Source organism: Rhamphochromis longiceps, linkage group LG7 (assembly GCF_057381845.1).
Source record: "Rhamphochromis longiceps isolate RC_006_pf linkage group LG7, R_longiceps_female_GT1.1, whole genome shotgun sequence".
NCBI classification, from domain to species: Eukaryota; Metazoa; Chordata; class Actinopteri; order Cichliformes; family Cichlidae; genus Rhamphochromis; species Rhamphochromis longiceps.
In genome coordinates this window covers 57,325,786-57,353,102 of record NC_140563.1, presented here as the reverse complement: position 1 = coordinate 57,353,102, position 27,317 = coordinate 57,325,786, and the positions used below count along the sequence as shown (strand labels likewise).

The following is a 27,317-nucleotide window of genomic DNA, read 5'->3' as shown; positions in this document are numbered from 1 at the left end:
GAAAAAATAGCAGTAAACTCTGGAGCAGAGAGTCTAGACAAAAAACTGCAGGTTCTCTAATGACTCCAAAATTGTCTCTCGCCACATCTTAGCCCAGCAACAGATTAGCAACCTATCCAGAGTGTTGATGAGGTGATGAGAGCTCACAAGCCCAGAATCCCAGTTGGTCACAACCAATAGCAAAGACCAGGAAGCTGAGAACAACAGCGTACTGTGTGAGAAACATGCAGGAAAGTCTGCACCAGCGTCCATAGCCCCCACGTTGATCCAGAAAAAGTCAAGCAGCATGTATGTATGGAAGAATCCTAGATGAATGCAGCATGAAGTCAATTTGAAGTAACTGAACATGTTTCTGCAGATTCACCTGTATTAGTGTTGCTTAGCATAACTTTGCAACAGTTTGTGTCATCCTCAAGGCTAAAACCTTTATGGTTCCAGCATGTGATGTCCATGTGATATTTTAATTTCCAGCTGACAATTAAGTAACCATTTATGCAGGCACTGCACTATTCTTGTGAACAAGTGTCAGCACCAAGACAAAACCTCTACATCAACATTAGTATACGATTAAACGTCCAAACAGGAAACAAAACAAACTTTAACTTTTAAAGCAGCTTCCCCTTTTTGCTTCTTACTTGGCCAACTCAAGTTTATCACACTTTTCAGTGCTTAAATTTCACCAAGCATATCAATTTGGACTATCAGTATAATTTTAGATTAATATTTCTCGCTAAAAAAAAAAAAAAAAAAAAAAAAAAGACAGACAATGACTTAATGAGGCATTTATCAGCCATTTATTGTTAATTAAGGAAGTTAACATGGTTAACTGCATTGAAAGTCATACAATAAACCTTTAAGCGTTGTGAGAGGTTCCTCCCCATGCCAGAGGAGGAAAGCTGCAGGAATATACATACAGTATATTTTATTGGCAAGTAGATATGTTTAAGTACATTCTCCTCTACCTGGAACTCATGTACAATTTAAAAAATAGATTTTGTTTGCATTGCGATCACCTTTTTTTTTTTTTGTTTTTTTTGTTCAGGATGTTAAGGATGAAAGTATTCACATTTAAGTGTTATGGGTTCTTGAACGGCGGTGGAACTAAAGAGCACTGTTAAGTTGGTTTGTTTCTTTTTAATAGCTATCACATACACATAGACTCGCCTTCTATGCGTATGCCTATGTATCTAAATTGCTTACATGATAAATGGAAAGCAGTTTTATCATCTCAGGGAGAAAAAACAAAAACAAAAAAAACAAAGCCAAGAATGTAACTTAGAACAAGTATGGCCGTCAGCAGCCACAATGTCACAGCGCACGCGCGCGCGCACACACACACACACACACACACACACACACACACACACACACACAACACAAAAACACTGTAAGCACACATTCCACAAAACATTAGGCAGGTACAAAGTCAACCATTCAACGATAAAAACTGCATACAGTACACCACACTACAGAAGATCTCAGTCAGATGATGGCGTTTACACGGGAGATGTTCCAAAGAACACTTGCTGTGGAGCAGCCACATATTTGCAGAGTCCTCCAATGAGAGGAAGCAGCTCCCGGAAACACTGATGTCATGATTTTTTTTTTTTTTTTTTTTTTTTTTTTTTTTTTTAAAATCACAGAAAGAAGCTGTTCAGTCCAAAATCAGTGGTTACGGAGAACTATTCACAAGGCAAGCTGCTTCTTCCTTTTTCTCAAAAGGAGAGATTCTGAGTCAGCACTGTTACAGCAAGTTCAATCGCAAAACTGCAGTTTCTCAAGGCGTAGTGATGGTAAGCAAATGTGCAGAAACTGACAATGCTTGACAAAATACTGAGGCCACATGTTTGAAAAAAGTGACTATCCTAATATTGAAGCTGATCGTGAAGATAAAGAAACAGTGACATTTAAGAAAATACATTTTCAATTCTTACTGTTAGCTGATAAGATTCCACTCTCATATCTGCACTTTGAATATAAAGCTGGCTTAGCATAAGGCTAGTCTGTATAAGCACAGTCAAGAATCGCTTCCACCATACGCTTCCTCAAGGTGATGTTAGTCATCCTTCGAGCACTGCACTATAGATGGCAATTTCAATCAGTCAGTCCACTGCCTTAGTCCAGACTTAAATCATCTCAGTAACTAACAGATGAACAGCCATTAAATTTGGTGCTAATTTTGAATGCAAGGTACATTCAAGTTTCCCTGAGGATACTCATGTAGTGCCATTATGAGATCAAATTGGTGAATATCTACAAAAGTGATGACATCTTTAAAAACCCTTTTTTTATTTTGCATGCGATGCCAAATGGTAAATATTAGTAAGTTACATGATAACAATACAATTTTCATATACCCGGCTGGGCCTAAGGAGGACCTGATAGCTGCTCCATGCAGACTCTACAATAAACATCACAAGTTACGTAAAAGTGAACAAACCAAAAAGAATACGGGTCAATTTGAACCAGGTGTCTATTACTATTATCTGAGAATAAAGAGCACCCAGACATTAGCAGATATAGAAAAAGTAACACAAGTACTTTTCATAAGTCCAATGTGTAACTTAAAATCAGCATGGTTTTATGGATTTGATAGAACGAAAGTACGTTTCTTTACAGATAATTTAGAATAGTGATGTCATTAAACATGTATACAAATACTATTAATCCGAATATTTGTTTTATTGATTTACCTTTAAGTAGATTTAATATAGCCATTCCCTCGTTTTCAGTCTCTAAGCAAAACTAAGCTAAACAAATAGCTACTAGCTATAGCTTCATAGTTTACAGATGTGAGAGTGGGATCCATCGTATTATCTGGAGTAAATGATTGTTTTTCTCCAAAATGTCAAAGTATTCCAATAAAACTGTTCACTTTGATTGACACACAAAAGAAAGACCAGAAAATACTCTCCTATAAAATGTGTGAATGTTTGTTTGTGTGTATAAGCTCCTGAATCCAACTGACCACAACCATAACAATTTATCTACTACCAAAACTGATGTGTGATTACTTCCTAGAACAAACTTTTAAACTTAAGTACATGTGGTGTTCAAAATAGGCAATGGTATATAAAGGCATTTATCTTTAACAAGAAAAGAATAATAAAAAAAGGGAAAATGCACTTACAAAAAAAAGGGGGAAAAAAAAAAAAAAAAAAAAAAAAGAGACATCTTTTTGGCAGCCATCAGCATATGGCAATGCCTGCAAATGACATACAGAGACTCCCCTGAAGTCCTAATATGTCAACATCCTGACTTTGCAACATAAGTGCATAGCTTCAGGAAACTCCTCCCAAAAATCCAGATTCATAAATCCACCAGATGAATCAAGGCTTAACTGAAACTAATGCTGCCAATTCAAAGTGCAGCATTAAGGACATTCGGCTTGAGCTCTGGAATGATTAACCAACACTGTTAATCCTAATGAAAGCGTACTAAACTCGTGAACTAGGAGACAAAGAAGTTAATTACACTCCCAAGAACCTGAATTTTTGTTTCTCTTTGAGGTGTTTTTGCCACAGAAAAATTAATTTGTGTAGTTACAAATCAACAGTAAAAACCACTGGAAGTTTTTCCCCCACTTTTGTTGAGCCCAAAGACTGTATAACTAGGTGCAAAATGTGAATAAAATTATGTGTGGGTTTGGCACAGGCCTTTTTCAGTAAACTCTTCACTTCCATCTACAAACGATCAATTTCACTTTCCTTTGGTTAATTAAAAAATAAAAAATAAAAAATTACACAGAAGAATGAGAGATGAGCAAAGATTAGTTAGGTTCTTTTCCCTCTGAGGAGGGTGCTCGCTGTTGGCAGCCCTTTTTGCAGTGAGATTTACAAAGCCTAAACCCAAACTGTGGTTTAGTAGTAGATTTAGCATGTTAGGCTTCTCAAAGGCTCTTCTGACGATCACAGTGGTTTAGAATTCAACTAGAGGGAAATTGTTCACTTAAGAATAAGCAAGAACAGGAGGGGAACCCCAGTTTCTGGTCTCCCTCGTATCTTGTTTGTGTGTGTGTGTGTGTGTGTGTGTGTGTGTGTGTGTGTGTGTGTGTGTGTGTGTGTGTGTGTGTGTGTTCTTGTTTTCTTTCCCCCATTGTTCCATATCATTATGGTCAAGTCTCAGGCTTCAAGGTGTGGCTGGCGAAAAAACTGTCAGGTATCAAGATCCTAAAAAGAAAAAAAACAAACAAACTTGATTTAATTTGATTGTCTGGATGCAATACTGGTCTGTGTTAGATAGGGGTGGGGTGGAGGGTGGGGGGTGGGGGGGGGGGGGGTGCAAGATGTTATTTATGCACTGAGGATTATTTACATGCATTGTGACAAACTGGCAATTTTCAGTTGTAGCATTTTCATATCAGCACAATCCTGAGGTGAAACATTGGATGGCACTGCTTAAACATTGCTTCTTTTCTCTAGTCAGATATATCAGTCAGTTAAAACTAATTATTTGCATTTTAACTCTTAAATGACTGAAAGGGAACACTTAAACATTGAAAATGTACAACTTGTTATTGTTTCATAGGAAACGTGTAGGATCATTTATGCTTCAAGGAAATATTTATGTTTTGAACATTACATACTTTAATTCTATTGCAATTTTCCACTAATCACTGCATTGTAATCCCACTGACAAAAGTCACTTGAATGAATGATGAAAAAATTTCTCCTACTGAAAACACTCCTTCCAGGTAAAGTGAATGAATTTTCTTACCTGGAATATTAAACCTGCATCAAGATTAAATTGTAATGTCGTAGTTTTGATGCAGTAGTGATTGGTTAACAGACTAGAACACGATTCAGAGATATCCTGAATTACATGTGGTTTAACAACTGAAAAAACAGAGCAGCAGGGGACACCATGAACAAACCTACAGTTTTCAACAACATTTTGACAAAGCCTATAGCTCAGTTATCCAAAAGCCTTTATCTCTAGGACTGATCTCTGTGAGGACGAACAAGTTGTTAAGTTTTCAGAGGAAGGTGCAGGTTTCTAAAAATGGAATAAAGATCTTGTGGAATGTCTTTGTGCTTAAAATGATTTAAAAACATAGTTAAGAGCATTAGAACAATTAGGTACAGATAACAGAAACAGTGTAGGTATGAGAAAGACAAATGACCCCACTTAATAACTTGATTGCTTGACATTTAATGTACTAACAGTAGGTATGAAAAAATGCAGGAAAGAAAAGAAAAAAGGACTGGCACTTTTCATCTTCCAAATAAGGAAACAGATTACAAGTCTTTAGCAGAAATGGTCAGAGATGTTACATGGATATTTGAGGTGTGCTTACTTAATCACAATGTCAGCTCATGCATTAAGTGACAATAATAATAATAATAATAATAATAATAATAATAATAATAATAATAATAATAATAATAATAATAATAATTTAAAAAAATGTTTTCCATTATTATAATTTAAATTTCCCTTCAGTAAATTTAACCTTCTTCTCAGCTATATATAAACTACAAAAGATTAGAACACAATATTTAATTTTTTTTTAGGTAATCTAAAAAGGTAAAAGTTAATCAAAGCTAGTTTTGTTGTTTTCTCCTTAATTAACAATAACTCTGTATTTAATGCTATAAAGACTGACCTTTATTGTTTTAACTACTGTAGACAACTGTCTTTTTCTAATTCCTTCTCTTTGACAAGCAGAACTGGTTGTATTTTTGTTTTTTAGATCAGCTTCCTCTCATTTAAAGCTATGACAGTTCTCTCCGTATGTTCTTCATGGATTTACCTGGAGCTGATAGAGCACTGGTATCAAAAGGTGAATCTCATCTGAAGCTCTTCTGTTGCTGCATCAGCCCCACATTTTCATATACCCTGGAGCTGTCCTCCCTCATCCTGACAACAAATACAAATCAACAAGAAACTGTCAATGCTTTCTTTACAAGGGTTTAAATGCCACAGGTCATTTAAGAGGCACTTACTCTGTGCAGGTGGGAGTAGGAATAGGAGTGCAAGGAGGCAGAGGGCTCTGCTCTCCTCCAGTCAGGTCAGACAAAGAGTACTTAATGTTTGTGTACTCACGTCCCTTAATCTTACTTTTCTGTGGAGGAGAAAGCAGATGAATGGTATAAGTGTGAGTAGAAGTGAGGTGAAAAATAAAAAACAAAGTGCTGCGTACCTGCTCTTCTTCTATGCGCCTCTGCAATGTTTCTATGTAGTGCTGTACAGCCATGTAGATGAATCTGTATTGTGCCTCAGTCTGCACCATCCCAGAACGCTGAGAACGAACCATCTGTATGGTCTTCGGCACATCAATGTCACAGTCCACTCCTGCACCAGGAAAAATAAATAAATAATTTAACAAATTTAATGCATTTTGCATAGTCAAAAATAGACTCCAGACTGCAGTCCAGATCTTGTCCCAAACACCATTCTTTATAGAGTTTATAAGTCAGGGAAACCAAATATGCACATTTTTGTTGATGACAATGTAATAGCGTAATCTTCAAACAGCTGGTCACTTTTTCAAGAGAACCTGGAAAAGCGCTTCGACGTATTTGAAAATATGAGACATAACAGTCCCCTTATCTCTCAAGGTATCAGCTGACCAGGCACTCATGACATCCAGGCATGAGTGCAGAAACATTTGGACTACATTCTCCAGAAATGATCAAATTATATATATTTTTAATGAAACAACTCGGCAAGCAAAAGGGGAGATACAAGTACTCTGTGGGATTGCATCAGGAAGGTTCATCTCGCATAAAACTCTGCTAATATCAAATATGAGGAGCTACCTGCTGTAGCAACCCTTTGTGACAAGGGAGCAACAAAGCTTAGATTATTTATTCTAAACATCAGTTGTCTCTTATAAGTTTTTGAAGTCTAGTAGAATTTTAAAAACAAAACAAAAAACATGTAATCTGTGTGTGTTTTTTCTTGGATAAGCAGAGAGTTATGTAGACGTGTATAAGACATCATCCTCACACGTCTAGACTGCTGAGTGTTCGTTTCAAGTACTGGCAAGAAACTGGCAAGTATGCAAGCACAAACTGTGTAGTTGCTATTAAGAAGCAACCAATGAAAGAACTGGCCCTAGGCCAAAGTAAGTTTTGACTAGATCAGTGTTAGCCCTAGCCCCTGACTGTGACAGAGGTTAAGGTTGACAGATAAAATAAATTCATGATACAGTGCAGGACAGGTACCATTAAATTAAATACAAAGTTATTTAATTATTTCACCAAATATATATCTGTCCTCACAATCACACTTAAAATGCTCAGACTCAGAGCAGACATTAATATGTATGCAGCCTGGAACAAAAATCAATTTTGGGAAAAAAAAAAAAAAAAAAAAAAAAAAAAGAAAAAGAAAGAAAAAGAAATGCATTTACAGACTAAGAAAATATGCAGAAGAAAATATGGAGAATTGTGAGCTTGGTGCTACAGTGGCCACAGAGTGCATGTGTACTCACCTTTTTCTCTGATCACATCTATTAGGATGTCAATCACTATAAAGGTTCCTGTCCGCCCAATCCCTGCACTGAAAAACAAGACTTTGAATAACCATATCTCTTTCATTATCAATGATAAAGTGTTCTGACTGTGGAATTTGAGGTACCTGCAATGTACCGTTATTGGCCCAGCATCCAATATGCTCTCCTGTTTAAGGTTGACCTCTTCTAAGAAGTCAAGTACACCACCTGGGTCAGTGGGGACTCCATGATCTGGCCAGGCCCTAAAGTGGTACTGCCAAACTGTACGTTCTGTGTTGCCCTGAAAAACAACAACAAAAAACAAAGAGTCCATAATCAAAGGGGTTCATGGGATTTGAACAGGTTTTAAATCTGTCATCTTTAGTAATTTTTGGCATTTATTGCAGTGAACTTCAATGATGGATAACAACTTTTTTTTTTTTTTTTTCAAAGAATCATCATGTTAGATTTGCACAGTATATTTTCATACAAACAAACAACTTACCTGTCCAACTTTGGAAAGTTTCAGTTCTCTTAAGATGTAGTCATGTGCAGACGTCTCTCTGACATTGCGAACACGCATAGCCCCATACTCCTTCAGCGCTGACACGTCTGGCCAGTATTTCACACACTTACTCTGTTGAAACACAATCACATAGTTACACATTACATATTCATCAGTAGTAGTAGTAGAACATTTGAAGTTCCTGTGAATGTCGATATTTTCTGTAAATATGTTAAACACATTTTAATTTTTTTAAAGGAAACATACATGCATACATACATGGAAATTTCACATACTAGAAGTTACTGCTAATATTAGCTAAGATAGCTAGTTATCAGGAAGTTGACTATTTTTGTTTTTTTACTTTTTCCACACTATATCCTTTACTTTGAACTTTTGTATAAAATTTTGAAGTTTTGTAGTTTTTCTTTTTGTATTTGTACATTTTTCTTATTGTGGTTCTAATTGTATTATACTCAACTTTTTGCATGGCATTCTATTCTGTTGTTCCCTTTGGTGCATCTTTATTTTATTTTGTTTACTGTGCTCTATATTCTAATTTTATATTTAACTTATTGAGTCGTTTTACTGTCAAGATATTTTCTCATGGGTTGTGTATGACATTTTGGCTGCTGTAAAAGGATTTTCCAACTTTTGGGATGGCATCTATCTTGTTTTATCTTAAACACGTCTATTTAGGAGCGTTGATAGTGTCTCACAGAAGTTCTTTACCTTTGTTTTTTTTTGGGGGGGGGGGGTTGTTTTTTTTTTTTTTTAAAGACACTGGGAACTTTTAAGTATATTTTCTAAACATGCAGGGTTAAAGTTGTGATCAGTGCATTTCAGCTTGAACCATGATAAACCTGTCATGCAGTTTTGGTGCTTTAACTTTAAAGGTAGTTTCAAACTGTTAATTAGTAATGTTTATTAATTTGTTAACTTATTTTTATTTAATAAAATACTAACTCAAGCTTAATGACCTAACAGTTTAGAATTTGTTAACAATGGTGTTTATCCCTGACAATCAACCATATTGTCTGCTTAGATTAATTATTTTAAGAATTTGAGCAGCTTACCTTCCCTCTTTCTACCTCTTTGGTGGTCATGACGATGACTCGAGAGTCCTCCTGAAAAACCATCCTCCAGAAGTCACTGATGGTGTTATGTAGACAGCCCTGAGTGGCAATGTAGCTCTTCTTCACCTTGGTGCCTTGATTACACTTTGAGTCCAAATCCGGCTGCATAAACACACATAAGCATGACACAGTCAGCAACTGAGAAATACAGCAAACAAGAACACAAACTGACTGATCACACAGGGTGATGAATAGCGGCGTGAGTGAAAGTTGACATATGAAGCCATCTACATACTATCACATACATATGCAGTGTGTGCAATGTGTGTCCCAAAGATGACATGAGTTTACCATGACAGTGGATACTACCATGATGATATTGGCGTTGATATAGTCAGAGCCTGGCTCATCTGGGTCCCCGTCTTTCAGCACCACGCGTGTGTGGTCGACTGGAAATGGAAATAAAATTAGTAGTTAGTTGCCTCAAAAATCCCTTCAGGAGGTCCTTGAGCAGTTAAACTGGAGGGTTTTTATAGACAAAAATGAGTGATTTTCTTACAAGGCAGAATGTTCTTGTATCGGTTCTTGTTTTTGTTCTCTGGTCTCTGGCCCTCTTTGCGACTGTAGAGCAACTTGCACTCTTGTTGCTGTAAGGTCTGAATAGGAAAAAAAGAGGAGAGTCACATTTTAAAATGCCATTTCCAACCAAGATTTCTAAAATTTTTAATCACACTTTATCCAGAGATGGTTTTCTGGGGGAAATAACCCAGTAAATGAGCAGTTTCTGAAATACTCTGACATCAACAATCATGCCACATTATGTTAGGTGTCAAGTTATTTGTTAGCCTTAGCAGGCAAGCTGAAGTTAGCCGACACTAGGCATATTTGTTGAGTGAAGCCTTGCGAACACGAGATTTGGCCTTCAGGAGAAAATTATTGTCAACATTAACAGGAAATTCAATACATAGCAAGACTCAAACCCTTAACCTATCGCTCTTCTGGTTAATGTTAGTGAATACAACTATCGCTGATGCAGACAAATCACAAGAAATCGTATATAAACAAATACTATCTTGAGTAGAAAAGGTCAGCTAATTCCAAAGTCTGCCATTTTCAAATTACTTTATTAGCTTACATTACTGTATGTTGCCAGTACAGGCATAAGGTTGCAACTAACTGCAATTTGCTTGCTAACATTATTCCTCCTGAAATCATGTACGGTACGTAGAAAAGCTAATTCGCTAGCTTGCTAAATTATTTCACTGGCTACTGTGATCCATGACACTAATTTACAGTTAATGTCCAACACTATTAATTTTAGTCAGCTGTCAATTTTATAATTAGGGCTCCACGGTGATCCTTATCACAATTATTTGGTTAAATATTAAGATCACAATTACCTATGATTATTCATTGATTATAGTGACACCAAAAAAAATTTATCATGTAAACAGAACCCGGTTTTCACTAACTTCACCTAATTTATGGTTATAAATTTATCTTTGCAGACAAATAATGAAGTCTTTCACTTCATTCACTATAACTCCATGTCTATGCAAGTATGAGGCTTCACAATGGCATAAAAATGCTACAGAAGCTATGTCCATATTTTAAACTGTCTGCACATAAAATAGATATGCATGAAAGCATGAGCAACAGGAGGCAGTTCACTTCACATCCAGAATCAGAATCAGAATCTTTATTGTCATTGTCATGAGAACAACGAAATTAAGAATGGTCCCCGATCATTGCATCATCCCTAGCAATATCAAAATATAAATAAAACAATAAAATTCAATAAATAAAATAGATAGAATACTTAAAATACTAATAAGATATAACAGTAAAACATTCACATACATTCCCACACACATGCTTCAGACCGTGCATAGATTAACACAAGAGTGGCGTGATGGACATTTAATATGTAATAAAGTTATGACTATTTACTTTCATTTTTAAAGATGTCGATAATACAAAAGTACACGAATAATAAAAATTAACACAAACGTAGGACCACTCACCTCAAATTCTTCCCAGAATCCCTGTTTGACCTTGTCTGTTGCCTCCGCTAGTTTGCTAAGCTCCCTAACTCGACTCTCAATCTCTGCTGCGTTAATACGGGTAGTGTTCAGAGGCTGCAAAGACCAAGAGTCAGAAGAGAAACAAATCAGGAAATGTTTCCAATGTTTCTCTTCCTTTACAACTGAACAGATTCTGAGGCAGGTAATATAGGCACAAATGCTTGGGAACACATGGCTACAGGAGATGGGTCAAACCTGTTTAAGCTGAAGCACAGTGCCCAGAGTTTCAACCATAGGGTTCTTCTTGTAGTGCTCTACCAAGTCTGTGAGGGAGTCAAACTTCTCCCCTCCACCCACATCATACTTCAGGTCATGCTGAGCAAAAGGACACAGGTACATCAGCAATATAATTAAAAACAGACTAGCCTTATGTTACCAGAATCAAGATACAGATGTCTTTTGTATACAACCAATTCATATCTATGTATACAGTCCTCAAGACCTAGGTGAAATTTTACAAGGTATGTTAATTGACTGAATATCTTGTCTTAAAATACTGAGATGTTGTTGCTTTCAGTAATGTGCAAAAACTCTATATTATAGAAAATGAGTGACTGCAACACAACTTCTAGCTTATCCACCTTGGGTAGCAGCAGCTATACCACTGGGTATTATTAAAAAGTATTTTCTAAGAAAGCACTCTGCTTCTGAACTTGAAATTTTCATTACAAAAAAGAAAAAATCTAGGTAATCCATGTCATGATTTTGAAGAGGCAACTAAGTAATACTGAGTAATGCCACAACACCAGTCTGGCCTGTTAAGCAGCCAAAAGTTAAGAATAATTAAGGGCCAGGGCTAGCTGGTTAGCAAGGCTTTTAAAAAAAAAAAAAAAAAAAAAAAAAAAAGTCAACTAATAAATCTGCTACCCTTGGAAAGATGGAAAAGGATAAACTAAATTTCTAAATATACTTGGGTGGCTGCTGGTATACCTGCATGCTACATGATGCACAGAATTCAGACAAACTAAGAGGCAGAGTTTAGGTGTGGAAAACACACGGAGTGTGTACAAAATCTGGATCTTACCTGGCAGCGGATCATGACATGAGTGACTTTAGGTTTACTGTCACTGCTGTCTGTTTTGTCATCTCCAGTACGGACCGATAGAACAAAATCTCCCGGATGGCTCTGGCTCTCCCTCACCAGGAAACTGCCATTCTTGCCTTTCTCAGTGAGCAACTTCTCAGCCTCCCTGCCCGACAGGTGTCCGTGGAACCATCTGCAATGGGAAAATATGAAGGTAGTAGAATATATCACGTAACAGAGATGTGCTCTCATATTATGTAAACTGCAAGATCTGCCTTAGTTAACTTGAAGCAAGCACAGCTTATCAAAGATAAAAGACATAACATTAAAATCTGAAGCTTATAGTTCTTACTTACTGTTTAAGTGTGAATTGAACTGGCAACTATAGTGTTATCAAATAGTTTAAAAAAAAAAAAAAAAAAAAAAAAAAAAAAAAAAAAAAAAAACCAACAACAACACCTGTGTCCAAAATGGTCTTATGTAAATTTAATATACAAAATATACAAGGTGTTCAGAAATTATTGACAACTCATTTGGAGTTTGTTTTTTTTAGAACTTTTCTGCCACAAAAAATATTACATGAACATTAACACTTACCTCTCTGAGGTGGGATCTGCACAGTTGAGTGGATACTTCAGCTCAATAACATCACCGTTTTTCTCTTTCAGTTGTCCATGATGTTCCATGTAATACTGCACCAGCTCTGCAAGTGTGGCAAACTTCTCCCCGCCATAAAGGTCATAGTAATCTCCTGTGTTCTGGATCTTAATATGGGTGACTGCTCCATTTCGCCTGCAGAACAGCACAAACATTTATGTTACTATCACATGAAAGATCATCATCAGGTTACAAATGTAGGAACAACTGGCCTATGATCCATTTTTTCCTCATATTTTGAGCTCAGATACAAGCTAAACAGCCAAAATATTATGTTACATATTATAAGTTATATTATAAGTCATAAAATTTGCAGAATTTTTCAGCGTGTTTTTCTCTAATTAGTGTGAATGCTTGAAAAGCATTCACAGTATTGTTGTTGTAATCTTTATTAGTGTGAATGCTTGAAAAGCATTCACAGTATTGTTGTTGTAATCTTTATTATTATTTTTTCCTATTCCGTACGTTTTTCGCCGACTATCTCCTTCAAAACCGTTCAACTTAGAAAAACCATTCAAACACCATTAGATTCCTCTTCTTTTGGAATGGTGTGCTTCTATTTTTCTCATTTTTAACATTTATATTTTTAATTTTATTTAACTTTTTTCAACAAAAATTTCCCATGTATTTCAATGGGGAGACCCTTCAAATTCTCATTCAACTTACTCATTTTTAAACTCTTACTACTTCAACATACGTTCACATAGAGCCACCATTCAAACTTTAAAACGAAGACAAGACATTCAACTATTCAACTTGTATTTATCTTTTCAATATCTATTATACTTTTTCTTCAGTTCCAGTTTAAGTTTCATGATGTTTTTTCACCCGTTTCAGAGTTTATAATGGGTGTGTATGGGACGGAATGTTGGGGCTAGAGTGAGGCAGCTCAACTGCTAGAGTGAGAGGAGCAAAAAAATTTATCTTAAAATCTTTTTTAAAACTGCTGCTGTGTCTGCAGCGTTTGCTCTACAGGTATGATTTTACCCTCAAAACGTAGCCATCGCTGTCCTCTTTCATCCAATGTGTTTACTATTGTACTAGGTGTTATGGTTCTTTCGTAAATGTCACCAATGCACAGCCTCCTCCCTCCAACTCTTCCATAGACTCTAATGTTAAAACGGCTCAGAAGGTTGGTTTGAAAATCAGAAGAGCATGGTGTTTTTACACTGTCACCACGTCCATATAATAAACTCCACAGGCATGAAAACTGAGAATTAGGTAGACTGGACATTGCTGCCGCTCACGGTGAAAGAATTTCGTCAATACGACCTATACTTTTCATTTGGGAGCGATTTGTTTCGGCCTGACTTTTCTGTTCATTTTAAGCAGCAAAAGTGAGGCGCATGTCTGTGTACGTGTGTATGGAGCCATTGGGTGCAGTCACTATAGCAACCAGGCTCACACCTGCCTGCTTAACGAGCTCTGCCTGCCACTGTACCAAGATTCATCTTAAGCACTTCTCTTTCAACTGCTGCTGTGTCCACAGTGTTACAGCCATCATTTTACCCTCAAATTGTCGCCATTATTGTTCTCTTTCCAACACCGTGTCTTTCAAAGCTCAGGCATTTAAACTTTTTAAACTGTGTGGATCAAAGTGGAGGGATCACATTTTAGTCATTCAGTGATTCAAAGAATATGACCTTTTAATATTCATTCAGATGTTTTCTGACTCTAAATGTTCTTTTCTCATTTCTTAGGGTTTTCTAATTTACAATTAAAACATTTTCAGTTTTTTTCCAACTTCTTCTTCTGTGTAACGTTCAGCTTTTAGCAGTTCAGCACCTTTGTTTTCAGGTTAAATTCGTTTTGTTTTTTTGTTTTGTTTTTTTTATCTCATTCAATATTTTTAACTCAAAATTCAGCAATTAATTCATTTCAGTGCATACATTCAGATTCAAGCATTCACACTGCAGTTTCTTCAGAAAATGCACTTTCTAGTTATTTTAGTTCTACCACCATGTTCTGTCCATTTTTGTACACACAAAACTGGTCTGTTTTTCACTCTTCACTGCCCTCTTCTGTCTTCAATTATATGACTGAATATTTTATTTTAAAAAATAGCTTTAATAATCAGTTTTGGGGAAAGGGTTAGGGAGGGTTAAAAAATAAAATAAAAATGAGCACCATTAGCTCCAGTTATGTGAAAAGAAAACATAACTGGAGCTAATGGTGAGTTATGCCACAACAAGCTGATGGAGGACTTCCATGACGCACTCAGCACCTTACTCATCACTCACTACTACTGCATTCAAATCATTACTAATTACTAAACTCTTAATCTTTCTCCCATATGTGTCTTTTGTTCCATTTCCCTCTGCACTCTTCTCTTTCCCCTCACTCACAAATGATCGTGGCAGGTGGATGTTTTCACCCTACAATATAAAATGCCATGAGGTAGGTGTTCTTGTGAATTGGCACTAGATAAATGAAATTGAATTCATTTAATTTAATTTGAATTAATTTAATTTTAAAAAATGTATAAACAGAAGATGATTACTTTGCAAAAAGTTGCAGACAGGATATAAACTGCCTCTTAGCTCTTGAATCACAGAAGTTACATTAAGCTGTAACTTGATAACAAACAGGATGAACCTACAAATGACAGTGTTGTGAGTGTCAGCTTTAAGAGGAGATGGCGTCATGAAAGTACAGAAAGCTATAGGCAATCAATCTGACCATGATTAATCCCCAAGATTAAGATGTTCACAGTATTTCTCACTTGTGAAAATTAGTTCTTTTGATCTGACAAAACAAGATTTTATGACATTTTTCAGATGAAGTAATTCATTGGATCTCAATCAATCAGGACATTAGGTGATAATGAAAACTACTCTATGGAGGTACTCTGTGCCTCCAGCTTTCGTCTTTCAAACAGAACACAAAATTTTATACTGTCACCAACTTTAGGAAACTGTTACAGGCACGACATTATATTAACTGAACTGAAACAACCCTTAGGTTTGTTTCTGTTCCAGCCCTTCTGATGCAGAGCGAGAAATGATACAAAATTAGCAAAGTGATAATCAGTTTAACACTGTGTAACATGTACCACTAACACCATAGGTATCATTTCTATTGGCATATGTTTTTTGGTGATACAAACCAGACTAACTGTTGAGTAATTATAGGTGACTGCCATCAACACAGAAAATAGAAAAAAGGAGAACTTGTGTCAGATATGCGGCTCAATAACTGTCAGTGACTTAGTTTAAAATAAATAAATAAATAAAAAAAATTTTTTTAAAAAGGACAAGACACGCTGATTTAAACTAGCGTCCTTGTGGAAATGTCAGTTTCCACACGAGAAGCATGATTTGTTTTGTTTCCATAGGAAGTAAATATGGTGCAAGATGAGAGACCGTAGAGATGAAATATGTGGCTGTTTCAAAAATAACACTGGCTACATCAGCCAAACTGACTTAATGATACTTTATCTTGAAATAGAATTTATGACTTGACAGGCCTCAAGAGAAAAATACAAAGTTGTTTGGGTTTTTTGCATCAGCAAACACTGGTCTTGCCTTCTTCAGATAATACTGGATTTCTCACTATCGTCCAAAATTGTAAAGGAAAGACAACAATTTAATAGTCCAATTATGCTGCAAGGGACAGAACATAAAGAACTAATACAGACATATTGTATCATGTTATTACTTAAACAATTCCCTCTTCACACACCAAGCAAAGCTATTACTCTTTTCCAGTCATGTTTGTGTCCACCTGTTAAATATAAGTCTAATATTTACTCTCAGGCTTGCTCTGCACCAGCTCCTAAGTGAACCATCTGGCCATTAAGCTGCTAGATGTAGATGTGCTAGTTTCCAACTTTGACTGCTTGTTAGTTTAGTGCTGGGTACCTAATGTGCTGCAGGGGTTTATCTGTGCTTGTTCACTCAAAACACCTGCCTGCTGCTCCTGGAAACGAATGTGATGTGGGCAGAGCGTGGAAAACAGACAATTATACTGAATAGACTAAAACATCCTACAGAACTGAGGGATAATTCTCTGTGGATTTATCAAAACCTAATTCAAGTTCCACAGTCTTTTGACTAACTGTTACTGCTGAAATACTGATTAGTCCAATAGATTAGTCAAATAGAACCACGAATGTGGTTCTATTTGAAAGCAAAGTAGGTAGGACAATTTTGCTGTGAAACTACACTGTCCTACAAAAAGTGTGTCTTAAATCTTGCTTTATGCAGATCATAAAACAGAAGAATCCAGTAAATTATTTCACTCTTGCAAAATTTTAGTTTAAAAAAAAAAAAGAGAATAAAGAGAAAGAGATAATAAAAAGAGATAATATATGTAAAGTGAAAATTAAACGATTTGTTGCTCATTCAATCCATTTATATTTTCTCTTCCAGTCGAAGGGATAATGCTGTATAACTCCTGTCTTTTGAAAGTCCTTCAGCATCTGTGACCAAGCCACAAAAAAAAAATAAAAAAAAATATTAGGAAAAACCTAAAGGCTGGCAATACTGAAATGTCCAACCATTCAAAATTTACTTTGATCACCTTAACAGAGCTCATAGTCTTTCTCAAGTTGATTTGTAAAAATTATTTATAAAGTGCAAAAGCACATTTTATTAAAACAGCAGAACAATCACAGTTCATCCATTGCTTCCTGTATTGTAATGGTTTTTAAAACTCTTAATGCACACCACAGGGATAGCCAAAATATCAAAGCAAACCTCTGTAAAGTTGACTCTGACAGTCAACTTTGTATGTTCCTTGTTTCCTTACTTGTTTCACAAGCAAGAATGTTTTGTTTTATTTTTTATTTTAATCTAACTTGTAAAAGGGTAATGCAAAACAATTCTTCTGTTATAAAGTCAAAGAAAGGCATCCAGATCATTAAAAGGGAGGGGAAAAAAACAAAAAAAACAAAACAAAACATTGGATCAGCAGACAGATTATTCAATGTCCAAATGTTTGCTCCAGTAACACTGTTTAGTTTTCACAATCCCACAGTACACTAGGGATGCACCTCTGGAGTATGGTGCTTTGTACAAACATGTGTAACGTCACTTACCGTACTGAGAGCGTGAAGTCTCCTGGATTGCTTTTACTGGGTCTGGCTAAAAAGCTCCCGTCCACTCCACGAGTCAGCAGGAGGTTTTCAGCCTCCACACCTGTGATGTTGGGGTGAAACCACCTAAAAGAGGACAAGTAAAATAACAATTTAGACTTACTGTTAAGTACATGCATTTCATTTTTACTCATTATATAGTGCATTGTGTGAACTTTTTGCCAAAAATCCATACATTGCACAACAACAACATGACATAACTCAGAGTGGATGGTCAATTATAGTACTAAGAGGTGTTCAAAATTATGAATTAACTGCTTAAAACTTGATTATTTGCAATTTTCAATCCACTATTCAGAGACAGTATTATCAAAGTTCTTCTAAAAGCATGTAGTTTCATCTCCACTCACTTATCTGGGCATTTTGAAGTATCAATCAAGTTTAATTTTAATGCTCACCTGGACATGAAAGTTAAATCTGATTAAAACAGCTTAAATGTGTCAATGACTTACACATTAATGAGGATTTCAAAAGGCCACTGGGGAAGTTATACTCCAATCACCATCCTTGCTGTTAAAAATTTCTTGCCTACATTTCAATAAAGGATTCCTTTGAGAGTCTTGTCTCTCTCTTATAATGTTTCTGGTATTATTGCACAGGATGCTTGCTGACAATGAGACTCATTTGGAACCAAGGGTAAAAAAGAGCCACACTGTCTCTGTCTTTCTTCACTTCCTCTCTATCCAACTCTGTATATTCCAGTAAAGACATTCAGAGGCTGACTGCGCTCTTTCTACAAGTTGCCACCCTGCACTCCCCCGAAAAGACTGCCTGCCTGTTTCACTCATGCGTCCATTGTGGTCATCTCCTGCCTCTGCCTCCCTGTGAATATTATTTTCATCTTTTGCCTCTCGTCTGTACAAGAAGTCTGTGTTCTGTGCACCATCTATGTGAAATATATTTATTCCACTCGCTAACGATGACTTTTTAACGCGTTACATTTATTACCTAAGGAATTTAATTTACTTAAAATGTTGAAACTGCTATGACTTCTTCCTACTCTGCACATATCTACAACGTCAAAGTACTTCATTTCCGTTATTCTGATGCACTCCTGCTGTTTTCCCGTTTTCTCGTTAAAATGACTCGTTAATTTTTGTACCAATATGGGGTGTCTTATGCTCAGTTATTTGTAAATACAGCTGGTTTGACTTGGACAGCAGCTCAAACCATAACAAATCAATCCAGCAAGATGCATCTGTTAACAGCAGCTGTATCAGAGTTGGTTAACTTGAACTTTATCTATTAGTAACTACAGTTTGTGGACAGCTTAGCTTTGTATGTTCTGTACAAATGTTACAGCGCTGTTTACTTAACAAGTTGAGACTGCCTTAAGTTGCCGGTGTAACGCTAAATGAAGCAGCCCTACACCACCTATTTCTGTCTATTTCCAGAAACGTCGGAACTCTCATTGACTGTCTACCGACATACCAAGATCCAAACAGCTGAGTTCACTTAAAGTTAGCAGACTCAGCTAGCATTATCAGCAGACATTGTTTTCCAGACAGCCCCCGCTTACCTCCGAGATGTCATTTTTTTCGTTCCTCACTTCCTCGCTGGCAGTTAGCAGTAGCTTTAATTAGCTGGCTAACGTTTCCCACCGTTAAAGCTTCAGTTACAGTATAAAGTGCTTCATTGGTTCACATCCGGTCAAAACGGGCACCTTAAATGTAGTTAAGCATCGACACCAATTTTTTTTATAGCGCCCGTTACAAAAAAAATGTCTCTAGGCCTCGGCCCCGGAGACTTCACAGCAAGTCGATTATTGGACGTCACCAAACCTGCGACAAAACAGAGGGTGTAATGGATTTTTTCACCCTGGGCGTCCGTTTCTCGTGGTCGCTTTAACCCGCTTAAATAAAAGCTACAGATCTCAGTCCGTCCGGTAAACGGCGTCAGATAAATTAAAGAGCCAGATCACTTTCACTCAGCGCATGCTCTTTAAAGGTTTTTTTACGATACAGCGGCGAAAGCGGTAAACGACGAAGAACGTCTGCGAAGGCTTCTCGAACAGTTCGTTGACTGTCTGTACTCACGGCAAAGGGAGATAAATTACATTTCATATGTTATTTGTGACGTAATTAGATGCGCTACCATTTTAAAAATGATATTATTAAACTTTCGTAATGTTTTGTTGTGGCGTCTAGGGTTATTAGAAACGCGTAGAAATAAATACAGATAAAAAAATTAGTATAACAATTTCTTTTCTATTTGAACATTTACTTGCAATCTTTGAGCTATCTAATATTTGTCATTTGCTTTGTAAGCAAAATCATATAAAATATTTCACATAAAACAGACTAACTTAGGAGAAAGTCAAGTGGTGATGTAAGTAACTTTATCACTGAAGCATTGTACTCTTTTCCCCAAAATAGTACATCCATAAGACTGGTGAAAATGCATCTTGCTTTTAAATCCTTTTATTTATATTTGATCCAACAAATATAAATATTTGGACAAACCCATTAAAACCTTGGCCAACATTCAAGTCATGATGGATGAGATTTCAACCTTTCAAACAGGGTGCTGGTGTAAAATGCTAATATTGGCCATAGACAAAGGAAAAGAAGAGGAGGAGGGTGTGTTATGAGGCAATGAGAGCGTAGGAAAGACAGAAGTCTAGGGGTTAAAGTTGGCAGTATAAATATATTGTGGTAGATATATTGTTTATGCAGGAGACCAGATGGAAGGAAAGCAAGGCCAGGAGTATTGGAGGTGGATTCAAGCTGCTCTACCATGGTGTAGATAGAAAGAGGAGTGGAGTAGGGGTAAGGAAGAGTATGTGAACAGTGTTGTGGAGGTGAAAAGTGTCAGGCAGGAACATAAGTCCGAAGCTGGAAATCGAATGGTCGATGTTGAATGTTGTCAGTGCGCATGCAACACAGGCTGGATGTCAATTAGAAAAGAAAGACAAATTCTGGGGTAAGTTGAGTAAGTTAGATGAAGCAATAATGTCACCGGGGGGGGGGCATTATTGTGATTGGTGCAAAATTCTATGGACATGTAGACAAAGGGAACAGAGGTATTTAGTGGGTAAGGTGTTAGAGAAATGCAGAGGGACGGATAATAGTACATTCTGCGAAAAGGATGAAAATGTCTGTACTAAACATGTACTTTAAGAAGAGGGAAGAACACAGGGTGACATAAGAGATGAGGAAGGTGCACACAGAGGGTCCACATCTTATGCAAAATGTGCAATCTGAAAGATATAGGAGACTGAAAGGTGGTGTCAGAGGAGAATGTCGCTAAACAGCATCAGATGGTTGTCTGTAGGATGCCTTTGTACATTAAGAAGAGGAAGCGAGTGAAGGCAGAGGCAAGGAGTAAGTGAAAGAAGTTGAAGAAAGAAGAATGTTGCACAGAGTTCAGGAAGAAGTTGAGGCATGCTCTGGGTGGAAGGAAAGAGTTACCTGATGACTGGGAAAGTACAGCTTTAGTGCTGACACTGGTGTTTGGTGTATCCTCTGGACACAACCGGGTAAAGCAGACCTGGTGGTGAAATGATGAAGTACAAGAAACTATTGAAATGAAGAGGTTAGTAAAGAAGGAGTGACATATTTAGGAGATGAAAAAAATAGACAGGAAGGCTAGGAATACAGCAACGAGAGAGGTGGCAAAGAAAAAGGATTGTAGTGTGTTGTAAGTGACGCTAGAAATTAAGGAAGGAGAAAAGGACTTTTGCTGATTGGCTAAACAGAGAAATTGAAATGGAAAGTATATGCTGCAGGTTAGAGTGGTTAACCATAGAAATGAAAATGTGCTAACAATAGAAGAGAGTGTGTTAAGATGATGGAAGGAGCACTTTGAGGTGCTGATAATGCCAGAAAATGAGGACGATAGGAAAACAGATGGAGAAAAGTTAGTGAATCACAAAGAGTGGAGGATTAATAAGGAGGAAGTGAGGGCAGCAATGAAGAGGATGAAGAGTGCAAACCCAGTTTATCCAGATGACACACCTGTGAAGGCATAGAGATGTCTAGGAGAGACGTGTTCCAGGAGGTTGTGCTAAACAGTCTTTTGGTTCAAACTGTTTAATGTAATGTTGTAGAGTGACAGGAAACCTGAGGAATGGAGAAGAATCAAAATACTTTATTAAGCTGAGGGGAAATTATTTGGTCACTGTCACTCCAAGACAGTAAGAACAGTAACTTACTAAACTGAATTAAATAATACAAAATATTATAAAGTTACAAATCTAACAAAAAAGTATTCAAGTCTGTCACTCATGCCACACTACAAAAAAGTCTTACAGTGATGCACTGTGTCTTCAAGCAGTATTATCTTCAAGTAGAGTTTTGAACTGCTATGCAACATTAATAAATTACTATTATCATTATTATTGTTGTTATTGCAAAATGCTGTCAACTGATATCAATTGTTTTCATAATCGTGTACTATTACTTAGATGACTTGGTGCTGTTGTTTAGGATATTTTGTTATTATATTCTTATTATATATTTGTATAAACATATGTATTTTACTCATTAAATAAGTGCATTTTCACTTATGTTCTTTTGATTTGATTTTTTTATAAATCAATAAATAAAAGTATTTACATTCAGTGTAAAAACACAAATTATAGTAAACTAAAGAACATGAGTCTTTAAGTATTCGCGTTGCACATAAGGAGTCTTTACGGGGTTGACTTTGGCAAGTTTACATAGACTTAAGGGACTTCTTCCAATAACAAATGAGAAAACGAAAAGTTGCCTTTCACTTCCTTTTCAGTGTGTGTCACGTATCCTCGGAGGTTTGGCCCTTGCAGGTACCCGTGCAGTAAGACCGTACGTGGCAGTCTGAGAGCAGCACAGAGTAGCCGAGCTTGTTGCGGCTCCTCTCCTGCAACAGTCCACTCACACAAACTGGATATACAGTAACGAGGAAATTTTTTATACCGTCAGATTTATTTTTACGCTTTCCACACAACCACTGAAACATGTTTACCTTGTCGGAGCTAGTTGTCTTGCTGGCCGTCCTGTCGGCCACTGCTTCTGGTTACTTCGTTAGCATAGACGCCCATGCCGAGGAGTGCTTCTACGAGCGGGTCAACTCCGGCACCAAGATGGGCCTCATGTTTGAAGTGGCCGAAGGAGGCTTCCTGGACATCGACGTCGAGGTGAGATGTTTCATTCGGATAGCAAAAGAGTCACCTAACGCGAGGCAGGATGTACTTGTAAATCATAAAATGCAATGCAACACAAGGCCTGTGCTAATGCTAGCTATTAGCCGGTACCGTTTGGTAAAACTAGTTGGGTGCAAAGCAGGTGTAAAGGATTTAACATACAGTTGAATGGAAAACGTTAGAATTTACATCTTACAGAGTTGCTTTTTTTAGTTTCCCGCTAAGAGCTGCTCCATAATGATGATTAAATTACCCATTATGATATAGGAAGTGCAGCATTAGCATTGTTTCTAAGTTGCTAATTATGTAGCTAATACGATTATTGATTATTGAATAGTTAATGCGCTGTAGACGTTTTAGGATTTGTTTATTTTCGCTAGTTTTAAGCAGAAAATCTAGCTATTTCTGCAGTCTGACTTAGTTTCTGCCATATGTTTCCTAAAGCACATCATGCCCGTCATGTTATTCTCCAGTCATGCAGCAATGTCAGTTATTCAGAAATTCTTCTATCTCCAGATAACAGGACCTGACGGTAAGCAAATTTACAAAGGGGACAGAGAGTCCAGTGGGAAATACTCGGTGGCAGCGCACATGGATGGAACCTACAAGTTCTGCTTCAGCAACAAGATGTCAACCATGACACCCAAGATTGTCATGTTCACCATTGATATCGGAGAGGCTCCCAAAGGCCAGGATATGGAGACAGAAGGTACACAGTGGGGATTTATGTAGTTTAACCGCAACTCTTTTTATTCCCGTTGCTTTTAAAATGATTGTTCCTTTTATTAATTTCTTATTTTTTGACTTTATTATGTGGATTCACTGTTTCCCTCTTCGTAGGTGGTGACAGCTGGGATGGTAGGGCACAGCAGGCTTTGACTAAACTACTGTTGTGAAATAAATTTTTGAGCTTGTGATGCACTGCAGTCTTCTCTAACCAGAGTTGCTTCTGTAGTAAAAACTAATTAAGCATACATAAGACAGACGTGGTGATGTTTGCGAATGATTTGACTTGTTGCACATGTTGAGAACATGTATGAAGTATAAATGTCTCTGATAATGGGACAGCACTGGCAGATACATGCATCACAGGTGTGAAAAGGATATGCACATCTTGCATGTTTTTGTTGTTGTTTGTTTTTGGGGTTTTATTTTTCAAATGGGGGTAGCAGGGTTCCTTACCACTGTGTTGTGACTCATCACTGACAAGTCACTTTTCTCTTGTTTCAGCCCACCAAAACAAGCTGGAGGAGATGATCAACGAGCTGGCAGTTGCCATGACAGCCGTGAAGCACGAGCAGGAGTACATGGAGGTCCGTGAGAGGATACACAGAGCAAGTAAGAGCTTTTACATTAAGTCCAATAACCATTGTAATCATAAGTGTAAATAAATCTTTATAATTGTTCTCCTCTTCTTCTCCATCCAGTCAATGACAACACAAACAGCAGAGTGGTCCTGTGGTCATTCTTTGAAGCTCTGGTTCTGGTGGCAATGACACTCGGACAGATTTACTACCTGAAGCGATTTTTCGAAGTGCGGCGAGTGGTGTAGTGCTATTCAAATGATACTCCTCTGTGACCTCCACTGTACTTTTTTGTTTTGTTTTGTTTTTCCCCTCCAACACCAAGACAGTTATTTACACTGTGGAAATGAGAGTGGCAGTTTTGAGTAAAGCCTACATGTGATTGGATCTCAGAGGTTTTGTTCTCTTGTTATCTGTTTGGTTTCTTCTTTATAAATATAATTTATGTTTGGAACGAATGGCCAAAAGATTGTGGGATAAATTTCAGTTTATTAGTTTTTCTTTTTAACAGATCTGTTTAATTACAGTTAGTACAGCTGTTTCCTGTGCAAATGACTGTAAGGCTCAGTGTCCGCAGTCAAATGAAAGACTTAAAATTGCACATGAATGGACAGGTATGTGTGGCGTCAGAGTGGAATGTTGCCTATATTAAGTTTGAAATGGGAACCGTTTTGAAATGATAAAAATGGCACATCTGAAAACATCATTGCATTAGTTTAGTGTCTGAGATAGGAAAAGTTTGATTTCAGGTGTCAAAGCCAAGTCAGACTGGCAGATACTGCCAATGTGTTAATTCTCAAAAACCACAAATTGCACTCCCGATGAACTTGTCTAGCTATCTGAAAAAATGTACATTGCAGCTGGTCTTTAAGGGAAACTACACAGCTTCTAACACTGTCTATTGATTCATAGCGATTTGTGGCACAGGTGGGTGGACATCTTTTCCAGGGGAAATTGTGTGGCTCACTCCCCACATAGTTCAGAAATAGAATTCGACAGGGAAGTCTTTTGTGTTGCCATAAACTAACATTTATGATTTTCAAACTCTTGGATTTTAAAAAGTTTGGCCTGGCTGTAAGATCATAAAAAGCAGAGGCAGGGTTGAATTTTAACTGAAATATTTGGGGTGCCTCTCAAAGTATAGAGGAATACTGAAATCCATGTTACATGTTGATTTGGGTGGGTTGGGTAGGTAGGGGGTTTAAACACTTGACTGCTGTGTTCTTTAGTTGCTTCTATAGTTATTTTTGTTAGGGTTGGGGATTTTAAATTATATGTATAAAATTTGAACTGTTAATTCGCCCCCCCCCCCCCCCCCCCCCCCCCCTCCCCTTAGGGTGGGAGCATTGCTTGTGACAGCTGTTTGGATGAGGTCTTTCTTCCAAGTATATACGTCCAAGGCAGTAGATGTTTCCATTTAGCCACACCATGGTACATGCACTAGATATGCTCCAGATTTGTATTTCAAAGAATTTATGGTGAGCTCAGGCAGGAAAGTTGCTCTGTACACAGTCTCTCCTTTTTGTGAGTGCAACGAAATCAGCTAAATGGATCTTTACAAATGTAGAAGTGTGGTCTGTAAAAAAAAAAATGCCCCAGGTTTCATAATAAAGCCAAAATTCTGTACAATTATTTTTGATGTCTTTATAAATGGGTGTGATGTTTCATTATGATTAGAGAGAAGGGACTTGTCAACAGGTGTAATTGCACCATTACATTAAAATATTCCTTGGAACACAGCTGCTCCTATATTTTTTCAAGATTTTAAGAGGTTTATTATCCCAGAACATAAGGACTAGTGAGGCAACACTGTATCAACTTAACTTAAAATGAGTAATACAAATTAGGCAATCCAATCTAAATTTAGAGGAAAAAATGCATATAAATAATTCACATTAATATCCAATGGGTTTTACATGAGAATTATACTTACGCGTAAGCTCTACATCATAACTTGCACCATAACCAGAGCCTCTTTATAGCAGTATGTCCTAGCCTTCTACATAACTTGATATGCACTTCCTGAGAAATGTAACCACACGTCGGGTGGACACATACCACAAGGACTTGGAATGGCATGGAAGGTTGCAGTGTAGGCATTAAAGGAATTTCCTGTTAGGATGTAAATTTCCTTTACAAGCTTTAAGCTTTAGAGTGCAAGAGAGGGCTGGTATGAATATAAATATAAACTTTAGGAATTACAGTATATAAGAAATTGTCATGTGTAATGTATTATGATGTGTCCCTGATGTGTGGATATATGATTGGTGCTATGATGCTGCACATCCTCCTTTCTGCTTCATTAATGAGCAGGGTGAGAAGATTCCTGCATCTGCTAGCATTGATGTCTTTAGTGAATAGAAGGCTGCTGCCAATGACCTTCTGTGTGGTACTTGGTCAGTGCATTGCCTTTCTGTCTGCACCTGAGCCATGATGAAAATGCTACAATACAGAGGTCAGCCTGCTCAAGTATCCTAGGTAAGTAAAGATAGTTTTCCAGATGACAACGTATTTTATTTGAATCCCCATTTACTTGAAACTGGTGATAACCTCTACAGCAGCTCCTCCAAAGTAGAGGGGCAGGAACTCAGTCCTGTTTATTTTGTCCATGACAATCCACTCAAAGCACTTCATAACTATAGGAGTTATTAGGTGATGGTCATTCAGGCATGAATGCTGCTGAGGTCTTTGGAACAGGACTGGTGGTAGCAGATTTAAATTGTGTTATCTTAGCTTGAAAGAATAAGATGTCAGTCTGTGGCTCTGAGAGCACCTCTGCGGCCAGAAAACAGGAGAATCTCTGGCAGAAGAAACTAAAGCAACTGTGTCCAGAGAGGAAGCCAGAAAAGCTTTAGTTTTCTAAAGTGTTTCCACATGAACTGTTTAGAGAAAAAAGTACTTTAACAAAAGTACCAATAATATAATATGAAAACACCTGACTGCTGCCAAGCTGCTGCTGCAGATGTTTAAGATTAAACTCCATTTAAGTACTTTATTGTCCACTAATGGATC

The 27,317-nt window shown here is 37.1% G+C and overlaps 2 protein-coding genes across 4 annotated transcripts; one reads left to right on the top strand and one right to left on the bottom strand.

Annotated features, from left to right (window-relative positions):
• Positions 1-920: 920 nt before the first annotated feature.
• ptpn11a (protein tyrosine phosphatase non-receptor type 11a) lies at positions 921-19,904 on the bottom strand. Of its 2 annotated transcripts, none has more exons than XM_085414528.1 (16): positions 19,399-19,904; positions 17,823-17,945; positions 12,725-12,919; positions 12,128-12,320; positions 11,299-11,418; positions 11,044-11,157; positions 9,579-9,675; positions 9,389-9,468; positions 9,020-9,181; positions 7,944-8,075; positions 7,585-7,739; positions 7,439-7,506; positions 6,143-6,294; positions 5,946-6,064; positions 5,753-5,859; positions 921-4,169 (listed from the first exon to the last, which is right to left on the bottom strand). In XM_085414528.1, the coding sequence occupies exons 1-15, from the start codon at positions 19,410-19,412 to the stop codon at positions 5,790-5,792; spliced, it is 1,794 nt and encodes a 597-aa protein (XP_085270654.1). In that variant the 5' UTR covers positions 19,413-19,904; the 3' UTR covers positions 921-4,169; positions 5,753-5,789. The 2 variants fall into 2 exon arrangements, with proteins under 2 accessions (XP_085270654.1, XP_085270653.1); XM_085414527.1 differs by having other exon boundaries at positions 9,371-9,468; positions 19,399-19,901.
• A 2,741-nt stretch (positions 19,905-22,645) lies between these two features.
• tmed2 (transmembrane p24 trafficking protein 2) lies at positions 22,646-25,937 on the top strand. 2 transcript variants are annotated; one of them, XM_085414532.1, is made up of 5 exons: positions 22,646-22,995; positions 23,518-23,710; positions 23,842-23,859; positions 24,232-24,339; positions 24,429-25,937. In XM_085414532.1, the coding sequence occupies exons 1-5, from the start codon at positions 22,816-22,818 to the stop codon at positions 24,551-24,553; spliced, it is 624 nt and encodes a 207-aa protein (XP_085270658.1). In that variant the 5' UTR covers positions 22,646-22,815; the 3' UTR covers positions 24,554-25,937. The 2 variants fall into 2 exon arrangements, with proteins under 2 accessions (XP_085270658.1, XP_085270659.1); XM_085414533.1 differs by lacking the exon at positions 23,842-23,859 and having other exon boundaries at positions 22,647-22,995.
• Positions 25,938-27,317: the final 1,380 nt, after the last annotated feature.

Excerpts from the sequence above, each read along its gene's own strand:
- ptpn11a (XM_085414527.1), bottom strand. Across the intron at positions 12,920-17,822 it reads GACTTCACGCTCTCAGTACG|GCGAAATGGAGCAGTCACCC; the intron begins GTAAGTGACGTT and ends GCTGTTCTGCAG. Across the intron at positions 9,182-9,370 it reads TGGTAGTATCCACTGTCATG|CCGGATTTGGACTCAAAGTG; the intron begins GTAAACTCATGT and ends GTGTTTATGCAG.
- tmed2 (XM_085414532.1), top strand. The coding sequence starts at position 22,816 with ATGTTTACCTTGTCGGAGCTAGTTGTCTTGCTGGCCGTCCTGTCGGCC. Across the intron at positions 22,996-23,517 it reads TCCTGGACATCGACGTCGAG|ATAACAGGACCTGACGGTAA; the intron begins GTGAGATGTTTC and ends TTCTATCTCCAG. Across the intron at positions 24,340-24,428 it reads TGAGAGGATACACAGAGCAA|TCAATGACAACACAAACAGC; the intron begins GTAAGAGCTTTT and ends TTCTCCATCCAG.